Source organism: Oculina patagonica, chromosome 12, assembly GCF_052425735.1.
Source record: "Oculina patagonica isolate OP01 chromosome 12, crgOcupat, whole genome shotgun sequence".
NCBI lineage: Eukaryota > Metazoa > Cnidaria > Anthozoa > Scleractinia > Oculinidae > Oculina > Oculina patagonica.
The window spans coordinates 31,815,384-31,828,232 of record NC_135769.1 but is presented as its reverse complement, the minus strand read 5'-3'; the positions used below and the strand labels follow the sequence as shown (position 1 = coordinate 31,828,232).

At 37.5% G+C, this 12,849-nt stretch overlaps 2 protein-coding genes and 1 pseudogene across 2 annotated transcripts; all 3 read left to right on the top strand.

Annotated features, from left to right (window-relative positions):
• On the top strand, positions 1-939 carry LOC144633557 (adenosine receptor A3-like). Its single transcript, XM_078492404.1, has one exon. It carries the CDS (start codon positions 1-3, stop codon positions 937-939), a length of 939 nt encoding a protein of 312 aa, XP_078348530.1.
• A 3,813-nt stretch (positions 940-4,752) lies between these two features.
• Positions 4,753-5,637, top strand: LOC144633556 (adenosine receptor A3-like). The gene has a single exon (XM_078492403.1). The coding sequence runs from the start codon at positions 4,753-4,755 to the stop codon at positions 5,635-5,637; it is 885 nt and encodes a 294-aa protein (XP_078348529.1).
• Positions 5,638-11,964: 6,327 nt separating this feature from the next.
• On the top strand, positions 11,965-12,849 carry LOC144633555 (adenosine receptor A3-like; annotated as a pseudogene).

Here is a 12,849-nt window from a genome sequence, read left to right as displayed (position 1 = left end):
ATGAGTGAAGCTAGCCCTCTTTATTCATCGTACATCGTCAATTGTGTGTTCAACGCCTTCTCATCCTACACCGCCATCATGTTGAACATTTTAACAATCCACGCGATGAGAAAAACTTTGTCGTTGCCAAAGACTTTAAGAACATTGCTCCTGAGTCTTGCTGTTTCGGATCTTGGTGTTGGTTTACTGGCTCAACCTTTGTCCGTCGCAAAGGATGTAATGTGGTTACAGCAAAACACTAACGGCAATGCCTTCCTTTCCGTACTCAATGTGTACGTCTTCGTTGCACTTGTTTTTATTAACGCTTCGTTCTTGAGTGTTGTGGCCATAAGTGTAGACAGATTCTTGGCTATTCATCTTCACCTCAGATATCAGGAACTTGTTACTCACAAGCGTGTTGTTGTTGTGGTGATCTCAATTTGGGTTTTAAGTACATTTTTCCCAATAATCTTTTTCTGGATTTCAGACAAGATTGCTCGTGTGGTTATCAGAATTGTTTTAGGTCTTTGTTTCATTTGTACAACAATTATTTATTGTAACATTTATTCCACTGTACGACGCCACACAATCCAAATTCAAGTGCTGCAAGTACAGCAAGTAGAAGAGAATGGTGTAACCACAAATTTTGCCAGACAGAGAAAGTCTGCCGTCAGTACATTCTACGTGTATCTTGTGTTTTTGATTTGTTGTTTGCCTGAGTATATTTTGCAATTCGTCGTGCAAATAACTGGACCAAGTATCGCTTTAAGTGGTCTGTTGATGTACTTCAAGACCTTGCTGCGAATCAATTCCTCTCTTAATCCTGTTATTTACTGTTGGAAGATAAGACCCATTCGACAAGCTGTCATAAACACATTACGGAACCTATATTCAAACTCGAAGTTGAACAAAACTGCAGTAAGTAGCTTGACAGTAATCCAGCGAACTGATACTCCTTAAAGAGAAGTTTTATGAAACTGAATAATTGACGTCGGTCGAAACAATAGGCTTCCGCTAGTTGTTAAATGTTTCTGATGCAACATAATCAGACACAATTTCTGTTGTTTATATACGTAAAAGGATTATCATTTTAGTGTCTATAATGTCAGAATAACTACCGGCCAACTTTCGTTTTAACGCTAATTTAAACGCTACGATTTATTGGGCCGATTTGTAGGCCACGAAACATCGGGAAGCAAACCGACAAATGTGAATGGCGATCCGACGCGCGTCCGCGACGCCTATCCGACGCGTCCACGACGCCTATCCGAGGCGTCCGCGACTCCTATTCGACGCGTCCACGACTCCTATCCGGCGCGTCCACGACTCCAATCCGACAAGTTGGCCGATTAGGAAAAATCCGTGACCTCACAGATTTTCGGGTGTAGGGCCAGATTTTTGTACCGCAACGTAAAAGAATAAACGCAAAACAAATTATATCTGCAGTATTCGTATACGTAATTGGACTACATGCCGTCCAATTTGGAAATAATTTGATGAAAAAAATTCCGAGGGCAGCCAAAATTGGACGAGGCCGTAGGCCGAGTCCAATTTTGGCTGTCAGAGGAATTTTTTGAATCTAATTATTTCCAAATTGGACAAGCATGTAGTCCGGTTACATATTAATTATATAGCTTGTAGTCAGTCAATACAGCGTAAACAATAAACTTATGTCCAGAACGGGAAAAGCATTCAACAATAGTTGGCATAACACAGCACATGCAACTCACTCAAAGCATTGTCTTCACAAATAAAACTAAAACAAAACAATGCAATTTTATTCACCTGAGTTTGCGAAGCTTGCTACAAAGTGAGTGAAAACACTGCACAAATCAATGAAAGTCGTAAACAAAGTGTCCGAAGAGCGTTACAACTTCTTGAATCTGACATTCTCCTTTCCACTATCTCGTTCGTACTTCATCGCCGTCTTTTCTTTTCGAATTTCAGCAAAAAACGACAAAGAATTGCATCTAGCTCATGGCGATGAATATCTGATAGATTTCTTGCTTCGCTTCGCTGAACTTACGTTCACCCAAGTTTTGTACTAATGGAGGTGTTTTGCATTTGGTTTTTGCTTCTTAGTGTAGCTAGCTCCTCTTCTGACAACGTAGAAAATTTCTCTTTCTTGTTACTATTGCTGAAAAGCTCAAAAAGAATGGAAAAACGTAGCAAACTTGCCTTAGAAAATTCCGCCATTGTCGACTAACAATGCGACAAGTTTACAGGGCTGACGCTATGCTTTGTGCTAATTGGCTAATATCCATCACATGTTGTTTTTTCTTCAATTTGATTGGCTGAGACAAAACTATCCAATTTTTCTTAAATTGGACAGTTTGTGCATTTTACCTGAAAGTCCTAATTGAAACTATCCAAATTTAATCCCAAATTGGACAGTTCTCAGAAATTAAGGAAAAATAGCTGCGCCGACAATATAGGATTTACTGACAGCTATATAATTATAACTGAAAACAAACCAACTGTAAACCTACTCCCTACCATTTTGTTTTTCAAAATGTTTGACAAAAACATTAATTTTAAAACTTCATGTTCATTCATGGTACCGTATCGCTCGCTGCCCGATTTATCGTGTCCGGCAAAACCGGGTCTTCGGATCGAGGGGGACTGGTTTGTGTCCCTGGGCCTGTTCCTCTAAGTCCCAGAAACTTTTCTGGCCCGCAAAGTAATTTTTAGTTATCTGTATCTTAAAACAGTTTCTCAAAATTAGGCTTTCTAACATCAAAATTATGCTTTGCATTTTGAGCACTTCTGGTAGCATTATATGCCATTTTACCAGCACAATCGACAAAAGCCTAAAATCAGATGATTTTAGATGAAGATGAAGATCCACTAGGACTAGCCGGGTAGGGCTAACTGTATCAAGCAAAACCAGACAGGCAAGTATACCAACTAATTACTTATATTTTAGAAGAACGTTCGCCCTTAATCTGTAGACCTCTAGGCAAAGCAACTAATTTAAAAATATACATGTTCGATACATGTCGAAGACAATTGTTTAAGCTGTCATAGAAAGACGTGACGCGTAGAGACGGCAATAACCACAAAGAATGTTCACGTTTACTACCACAAATGATTTGTTTGCAGCAATAGTTTTATTCTTTAATTATGATAAAGCTTTATTTTATTTTAAAAGTAGTTTTGTGTGTTCAATTAAAATAACTGTAGCCTTCGCGCACGCTAAAATAACTCCGGGGCATGTGACCATCTGTCAGCTACATTGGAATGCGTGTATTAATATAAACGGTCGACAAAACGGTTTTCCTGTAAAACAATATATATCTAGATCCAACTTATCCAAAAGGAAATAAGGTTTTGATCGTTGTTTCAGTTACCTGGCGAAATTGAACTTCCCTGACCAATAGTTATACGGAAAAAGGACGGCGAAAATCGTGTAAGGCGAGACGAATTCTAACCTGTCAAATTCCATAAGCAGGTGTTTTCTTAGCGTGTAGCTTATATTATTTTCTGCAGTGAATTCCAGTTCTTCTCCTTTAAGGAATAAACTCATTCCTGAATGGCTCAGTGTAATAATTCATTACTTATCTTTTCAGTCCAAATTTCTTTCCTTCTCTGTAGATATCAACTCAAATTCAGCTTCAGACGTACAGGCCCAAGACAACTGCTCAGGTTGTCATAGAAATATGACGCGTAAAAGCTTTTAAGCAGCAAAGAACTCTACTCGTCATGTACTGCTTTTAGAACAAATAGTTTACCTTGCAATAATAATTTATTTTAAATGTGATAAATTAAGAAGATGAGAGCAACTGCGGCAAAATTAATTTGTGGAAAATTTGACCATCTGAGCTTCACTAGAATGTATTTTCAAAACAGCCATCCGTTCTCTCGTAAAACTTAATTTGCAATGAGTTGTTTTTTAAATAAAAAAAAATAAATTTAAATTCTGCAAAATCGATCTCGGTTATTAATAAAATTTACATTACCAGGAGCCCATAACTAACATTACCTCATTTTCGTTTGTTTACCTACTCTATAGTCCCATTCCTATTCCGAAAATCGAAACTGACTTTCCTTGGTATGCATTTCCGGCCAATGAGTATTCGGCACCTTATTTTAACTTTCAATTTTATGTTAAACGATTAATTAGATGTCGATTTTTTCCATTAAACGTCAAAAATATACCTAATTGTTTACCCTTTTAGTTGTTTTTGTTTTCTGGGTCCTAGACTGCAAAAAGCATAAAAGCATTTAAGCCACTTTAACACCACTTTTACCGCTCGATTTTTCCCATTAAACGTCAAAAATATACTTTACTGTTTACTCTTTTAGTTGTTTTCGTTTTCCGGGTCCTAGCAGTTAGAAAAACAAAAAAGCATTTAAACCACGTTTACGCCCTATCCGTTTTCTCGTCAAACTCTATTGCCAATGAGTTGTTTATAAAAGTTCTTCGAAATCGAACTCGGTTTTGAATGTAATTTACGTTTTGTAGGAAAAGCGAGCTTCCCCATTCCAATTCTGAAAATCGAAGCGAGACTATCTTTGTTATTCAAATTTTAATTTATATGCAGCAACTTTTTCTAACTTCACTTTTATGACAAACGATAAATTAGACGCTCGACTTTTTCCCTTAAAGGTCAATAATCTACGTTATTAGTCCCAGACAGGAAGTAGTAATAAAGCATTTAAACAAGCTTTACATGTTTAAAGATCAAACCAGTTTCTCGACCGCACCTCAGCGTACGGTACATTCTCACAGGAATATCACTCGCTGTTTCTAACTACAGGTCCTGCTATAAAATGGATGAAGCCGACCCGCTCTATTCATCGTACATCGCTAACTGTGTGTTCAACTCTTTCTCATCCTACATCGCCATCATGTTGAACATTGTAACAATCCACGCGATAAGGAAAACTCCGTCCTTGCCAAAACCTTTGAAAACATTGCTCCTGAGTCTTGCTGTTTCTGATCTCGGTGTTGGTTTACTGGTTCAACCTTTGTATCTCGCAAAAGTTGCCATGCAGTTACAGCAAAACACTAAAAGCAACACCTTTTTTTTCGTGCTCAATGTGTACGTCTTCGGAGCATATATTTTTGTTAACGCTTCGTTCTTGAGTGTTGTGGCCATAAGTGTAGACAGATTCTTGGCTATTCATCTTCATCTCAGATATCAGGAACTTGTGACTCACAAGCGTGTTGTTGCTGTGGTGATCTCAATTTGGGTTTTGAGTGTATTTTTTCCAATAATCCTTTTCTGGATCTCCGCCAATATTGCTAACGTGGTTATCACTGTTGTTTTAGGCTTTTGTTTTATTTGTACAACAATTATTTATTGTAACATTTATTTCACTGTACGACGCAACACAATCCAAATTCAAGCCCTGCAAGTACAGCAAGTAGAAGAGAATGGTGAGATAACACATTCTGCGAGGCAGAGAAAATATGCTTTCAGCACATTCTACGTGTATCTTGTGTTTTTGATTTGTTGCTTGCCAGAGTATTGTTTGAATTTTGTCTTGCGAATATCTGGACCAAGTGCTGCTTTAAATGGTCCGTTGCTTTACTTCAAGACTTTGCTGCGAATTAATTCCTCTCTGAATCCTGTTATTTACTGTTGGAAGATGAGACACATTCGACACGCAGTCATTGACATACTGCGAGATATGTTTCAAAGCCGAAGTTGAACAAAGCTACAGTAAGTAGCTAGACAGTGACCCAGCGAACTGATTCTCCTTAAAGAGCAGTTTTACAAAACTGAATAGCTCACGTCGGTCGGCGAGACAACAATTTTCTAGTTATTTAAAGTTTTTGATGAAAAATAATCTAACTACATCAGATAAGCCTTCTGCTGTTTATATATGTGAAAAGATCATTATATTAATGCTTATAATGTCAGAACAACTACCGGCCTTCTTTTGTTTTACTTGGTTTCTTCTAGTATATTTGTAGCCAAAACACGAATAAAAGTTGTAAAAAGAAAATATCATATTTAATATTTTTTCTCCATGTTTAAGGTAATGAGCGTAGGGGACGAAGTGTCCCGGTAAGCGCAGTTTACTCCGGATAGAACGATCCGGGTTCAAGCCCTGCATGGTTGGGGACACTGCGTTGTGTTCTTGACCTGGCAAGATGATGTAATCTTACAGTTTCTCTCTCCGCCCAGGTGTATAAATTGGTAGCGGCAAATGAAATGCTGAGGGATAACCCTGGGATGAACTAGCATCCCATCCAGGGGGGAATAGAAATACTCATAAGGTCGAGACACACTAGGCGACATGTCGCAGCGACAGGTGTCTGCGACCAGTCGCTTAGTGTGTACTGCTTCAAAACAAGTCGCTGCGACAAGGCGCTTGTTCGGTGCCCACGCAGCGAATTTGGAATAGTGGGAATGTGAACTAGTTTTCCAATTCAACATGGCACAAGTACATGACGCTCTCCCATTGGTTAATTTATATTTTGTCGCAGCGACTTGTCGCATACATGTACACACGAATTCAAGCTGGTTTTTGAATCCGTGCGACACATCGCAGCGGCAAAAATCTGTCGCAACGACATAGATTGTCGCAAGAATGCACCATGTCACACGGGGCGACATGTTGCAGCAACTTGTCGCCGCGACATGTCGCCTAGTGTTTCCCGACCTATAGTCTCTTCATGCACGGAAACCGATATAAACTCCGATCCAGCCTGATCGATGGTACACTAGGCCTAGCGGGAAGGACTAGCAATAACAAGTCAAACTCGACAGACAGGTATTCCTGCCTCGTCCGCAGCCGTGCTTGTCCTTGGTTATGTACTGCTCACGTGGGTTTGTGGGACTGATGCGGACGGGAACTGTCCGCAGCTTGCTCCCTAACCATCAACCCCCGGGATCCCTGTTTTTCGGCCTTACCGTCTTAACCGGCCGGCCGACCGGCGACTGGGGACGAGGCAGCAGGTATTCTATTTCCACTTAGGCAACTGGTTGCTACCTGCTGCATAACTTGAATTAAATTAATTTGTGTCTTCCTTTCTGTTGGTTTGCATTTAATTTTTATTCTAATTTTTATTTTAGAGAAGGTTTAGTCGCAAAACTATGTTAAAACACTAAGGGGGAGCTGAAGTCCTGGCTCAAGGGAATCCCAGGAGGAGAACGTTTAACGTTATTTTGCTTTCCTGGCGATTATTTTAAAAATGATAATCAGGAAAAAACGAAAAGGAATACTAATTTGTAAAACTCTATTAGCGCAGGTGTTTTCCTATACGTCTAGTTTATAATATTTTTGCAGTGAATTTCAGTTTTTCACTTTTAAAAAACAAACACACTCCTGTCTGTAATTAACTCAATGTAACACCTCATTAGTTATTTTTCAGTCCAAATTTCTGTATTTATCTGTTGAACTTTTTACTTCAAGTCAACTAATTCAGCTCAAGAGGGACAGGTCCAAGACAACTGTTCAGGTTGTCATAGAAACAAATAACGCGTAGATGTTTTTTAATTTCTAGTTATTTTTGGATGCACGTACTGCTTTTCGAACAAATAGTTAACCTTGCAATACCAATTTATTTTAACTATGATAAAGTTAAGGAGATAAGCCCAGTAGAAGTCGAGCATATTCAGTATATTAACTACTTTGGAATAACTGCGGCAAAGTTAATTTGAGGAACATTTGACATCTTAGCTTCATTAGAATGCATGTTCAAAAAGCCATCCGTTTTCTCGTAAAACTTTATATGAAAGGAGTTGTTTTCATAATAACAAATAAATTTAAGTTATGCAAAATCGAGCTCGGTTTTTGTAATTTACAATTTATATTCAGCATCTTTTTTCTAACTTTCGCTTTTATGACAAACGATAAATTAGACTTTGAATTTTTCGCCTTGGACGTCATAATATATCATGTTTGTTATTCTTTTACTGGTCGTGTTCGTTTTCCGGGTAATAGTGATTAAGAAAACTTAATAATAAATTTAAATGAGCATGGCTGAAATTCATTTTCATATGAAAACCGACGGAAGATTGGCCCACGCACGTATCAGTCCTAGAACGGAAGAAGAAACCAGGTTCACATCTTTTTAAAAGTCAAACAATCTCGTGCGCATCTTAATCCACGGTACAATTTCAATTCACTGTAACATCAAACGCTGTTTTTTTCTAAAGTTCCGGCTGCCGGCCGGCTATAAAATGAATGAAGCCGACCCACTCTATTCATCGTACATGGCCAACTGTGTGATCAACGCCTTCTCATCCTACACCGCCATCACGTTGAACATTGTCACAATCCACGCGATAAGGAAAACTTCGTCGTTGCCAAAGACTTTAAAAACATTGCTCCTGAGTCGTGCTGTTCCTGATCTTGGTGTTGGTTTACTGGTTCAACCTTTGTACATTGTACTTATGGTCAATCCTACTGATCAATCCATTGTCACTTCATATGACATCTTTACACTTATATTTGTTCATGCTTCGCTCTTCACGGTTGTGGCCATAAGTGTAGACAGATTCTTAGCTATTCATCTTCATCTCAGATATCAGGAACTTGTGACTCACAAGCGTGTTGTTGCTGTGGTGATCTAAATTTGGGTTTTAAGTATATTTTCGTCGTTGTATTTTTGGCTTGGCTCCAAAGAAATTGCAAACACGGTTATCGCTGTTATTTTTAGTCTTTGTTTCATTTGTACAACAATTGTTTATTGCAGAATATATTTTACTGTACGACGCCACACAAAATATATGCAAGCCCTGCAAGAGCAAGTAGCACAGAATGGTCAAATGGCAAATGTTACGAGGCAGACGAAATCTGCCGTCAGTACATTCTACGTATATCTTGTGTTTTCGGCTTGTTGCTTGCCACAGTATTTTGTTAATGTGGCCTATTTGTTTTCTGTGCCAAACATTGCTTTAATGGTCTGGTGCTTTACACAATCACGCTTGTGTTTCTGAATTCATCTTTAAATCCTGTTATTTACTGCTGGAAGATGAGACACATTCGACACACTATCATGGACATACTTCGAAATATATTTTCAAGTCAAAACTCAACAGAGCTGCAGTATTAGACAGTGTTCAAACGAACTTACACTGTTAACAGTTCATCTATAATAATAATAATAATAATAATAATAATAATAATAATAATAATAATAATAATAATAATAATAATAATAATAATAATAAATAATAATAAATAATTTTCAAGAGGAGGCTCCCGTCACATGAATTCGTTTTCAGGGAGGTCCTCAAATTAAAAAGTTCAAATTTTAAAATTACAAGTGTTTCGGTCGAGACACAATTTCTCGTTATTTTAAGTTTTAGATGCAGTATAACTTGTAGCTATTATAATAAGAACAAAAGTTCCAATACAATACTGTGTGGCACTACATTCTCGTTGGCGACGTTTACCACCGAAGAAGGGCTTTTGCCCGAAACGCCTGTTTGTTTGTTTTTTAAAAAAAATCATTTTTGGCACTTTATTACCCATTTCATTTCACTTTTAACTTGTAGCCATATCAGATAGACTTTCCCTTGTTTATACTGATATATGTAAAAAGACGATAATATAATTAATATAATTTTTTATGTCAAGAACATCTGCTTACTTACGTTGCTCTTACTCAGTATTTCTGGTGTATTTGTTCGAAAATAAATAAAAGTTTCAAAAAAGAAGATATTCTTTTGAAATATTTCCCTCCGTGTTGAAGGTATATTGGCTAGGACTAGCCACATCCAACTAAACCGGACAGACAGGTTTTATATTTCTACTCAGACACGGGTTCCTGACTGCTGCATGTCTAGAATTGAAACAATTCGCGTCTTTATTTCTATCCGTTTTCATTTTATTTTCTCTTTTATTTTCGAGACACGTTTCCTTGTGCATTTCTGGAAAACAAATTGTGAGGGGTGATGTATCCCACAACAGTCGGGCTTGCACATGAAGTTCTGTTTTAAAAGTATTGGGATAAAGGAAAATTCACTGAAGAAAGTGCGTTTTTGTGAAAACGGTCAGAAGAATCCCACTCGTTCGTCTTCTGTTACACCTGCACTCACCTATATATGGTGAGGGCAGATTTTTTCTCCAAGTTCTTTCGTTTGAAAGCGCGGAAAGAACACAACGCGAATAATGCTTCCGTGAGCTTTTTTGCTAGTTTTGAGAAACGGTTTTGCAATTAAACTGCATTCATTGTATATCCAAATGAATTAACCAACATAAATTATCTAAAATCGTAGCTCGGTTTTTGTCGTAATTTCAGAACTCTGGCGAAAGTAAAAATTTTTACATAATAAATAATAATACGGAAAAATGAGAGGGATAAACGTGCGCGGCCGGAATTCGAACCTGTCAAATTCTATTAGTAGGTGTTTGATTTTGCGTTTAGTTTATATTATTTCTGTAGGAAAATTAAGATTTCTTTTTCAAAGTGTTAACTAACTTTTGAATGACTCAGTGTAACAGCTTATTACTTATTTTTATTTTTAGTCCAACCCTCCGTCTTCATTCGTGAAGGATGTCATCCGTTGAATTCTATTCAAATCAATGAATGTTCAAATAGACAGGCCTGCTTTAATTGAGGCTGTCATAGAAACATGGCATGTAGATTAACTAAGCAGTAAATATAAACTTGACTCATCATTGACTGCTTTTGGAGTAATTAGTTTGCCTTGCAATAATAGTTTTATTTTAATCATGATAAAGTTTAGCAGGTAAGCGCAGCAGACGTCAAGAATTCAGTGTGTTAACTACGTTCTGTGCTAAATTGAAATAACCACGGAAAAACTAATTTGGGGAGCATTTGACCGTCTGATTTTTCATGAATGAAAGCAATAGTCATCAAACTTTGCTTTTCTCTTCTACAGCATATATAGAAACATACTCGAACCTATCCAACTCTCTGCACCAACTTTACTACTCATATTTTTTTAGTCCAACCCGCTGTCCTCATCCGTATAGAACTCTAGTCAAAGTAGATAATTTTTGGATGGACAGGTCCAAGACAACTGTTCAAACTGTCACAAAAACATGACATTATATACATCCAAATGATTTAATTTTTTTTCTGCAGTGCACGCTAGCTTTTCTCTTTTAAAGTATAAACATACTACAAACCAACGCAAACTGTAAAATCTTCTTAGTTAATTTTAGTCCTACCTTAATTCTTGATTCGTAGCTAGGTCACTATTGATAGCAACAAATTTTTTGATGGATAGACCCAAGACAACTGTTCAGAATGTCATAGAAATATGATTTTTTCCTTAATTATAAGCAAAGCTTTATCCTTTTTGTTTTGCTTATATCAAATAGTTTCCCTTACAGTCGTGCTTTTATTTTAATTATGATAAAATATAAGAGATGAGGAGTCGACATCAGGAATCCAGTGTATTAACTACTTGAATTGAGTAAACCTGGAATAACTGCGGAGAAGTTAATATGCGGGACATTTGGCCATCTGAGCTTAATTAGAATGCGTGTTCAAACTTGGATCCGTTTTCTTGTCAAACATTATTTCCGTTGCGTTGCGTTGTTATACATTTTTAATTAGTAAATCACTTTTAATTCTGCAAATATTGAATTCGGTTTAAAATGTTATTTGCGTTCTCTTGGGAAGCGACCTTCCCACTCCGATTCTGAAAATCGAAACCAGACTGGCGTTGTTATGTAGATGAAATAGATAATAGCTAGATATAAATATAGATATACAGTTCTCTCGTTCTTTTTTCTCACTTGTACGTCACAAATATACCTTACCATTTTGTCTTTTACCGACTGCTGATTTTGGTTTTTCGGGAAATGATGATGAAAAGAAGAAAAAAAGATTGCCTGTCAGTTGGACTGATATTTTAGCGTGTAAGCAGATGGTCGCTTGGTACATGTACTGTCATCACTCCTGAAAAGGACGGTAACAAAGCATTTAACAAGTTTCACATCCTGCTGAAACAACAAACTACTCGTCCGCAAACAAAAGTTCTGCCAAGGATACAACTGAGTTTCACTGGTGCAACGCTCCATATTGCTCCCTAAAAATCTTGCTGTATAATGAGTGAAGCTAGCCCACTGTTTTCATCGTACATCGTCAATTGTGTGTTCAACTCCTTCTCATGCTACACCGCCATCATGTTGAACATTTTAACAATCCACGCGCTAAGAAAAACTTCGTCGTTGCCAAAGCCTTTAAAAACATTGCTCCTGAGTCTTGCTGTTTCTGATCTTGGTGTTGGTTTACTGGTTCAACCTTTGTATCTCGCAAAAGTTGTCATGCAGTTACAGCAAAATACTAAACACAACGCCTTTTATTCCGTGCACAAAGTGTACGTCTTCGTCGCATCTATTTTTGTTAGAGCCTCGTTCTTCATCGTTGTGGCCATAAGTGTAGACAGATTCTTGGCTATTCATCTTCATCTCAGATATCAGGAACTTGTGACACACAAGCGTGTTGCTGTTGTGGTGATCTCAATTTGGGTTTTGAGTGTATTTATTCCAATAATGCGTTTCTGGATCTCCGCCGAGGTTTCTCGCGTTGTTGTCGCTGTTATGTTTGGTCTTTGTTTTATTTCTACAACAATTATTTATTGTAACATTTATTTCATTGTACGACGCCACACAATCCAAATTCAAGCCCTGCAAGTACAGCAAGTAGAAGAGAATGGTGAAACCACAAATTTTGCGAGGCAAAAAAAATCTGCCGTCAGTACATTCTACGTATATCTTGTGTTTTTGATTTGTTGTTTGCCTGAGTATATTTTGCCTTTCGTCGTGCGATTAACTGGACCAAGTATCGCTTTAAGTGTTCTATTGCTTTACTTTTAGACCTTGCTGCGAATTAATTCCTCTCTGAATCCTGTTATTTACTGTTGGAAGATGAGACCCATTCGACAAGCTGTCATGGACACGCTACGAAACCTATTTCAAAGTCAAAGTTGA

What these genes read in the sequence shown, in the direction of transcription:
- LOC144633556 (XM_078492403.1), top strand. Translation starts at nt 4,753, where the DNA reads ATGGATGAAGCCGACCCGCTCTATTCATCGTACATCGCTAACTGTGTG.
- LOC144633557 (XM_078492404.1), top strand. Translation starts at nt 1, where the DNA reads ATGAGTGAAGCTAGCCCTCTTTATTCATCGTACATCGTCAATTGTGTG.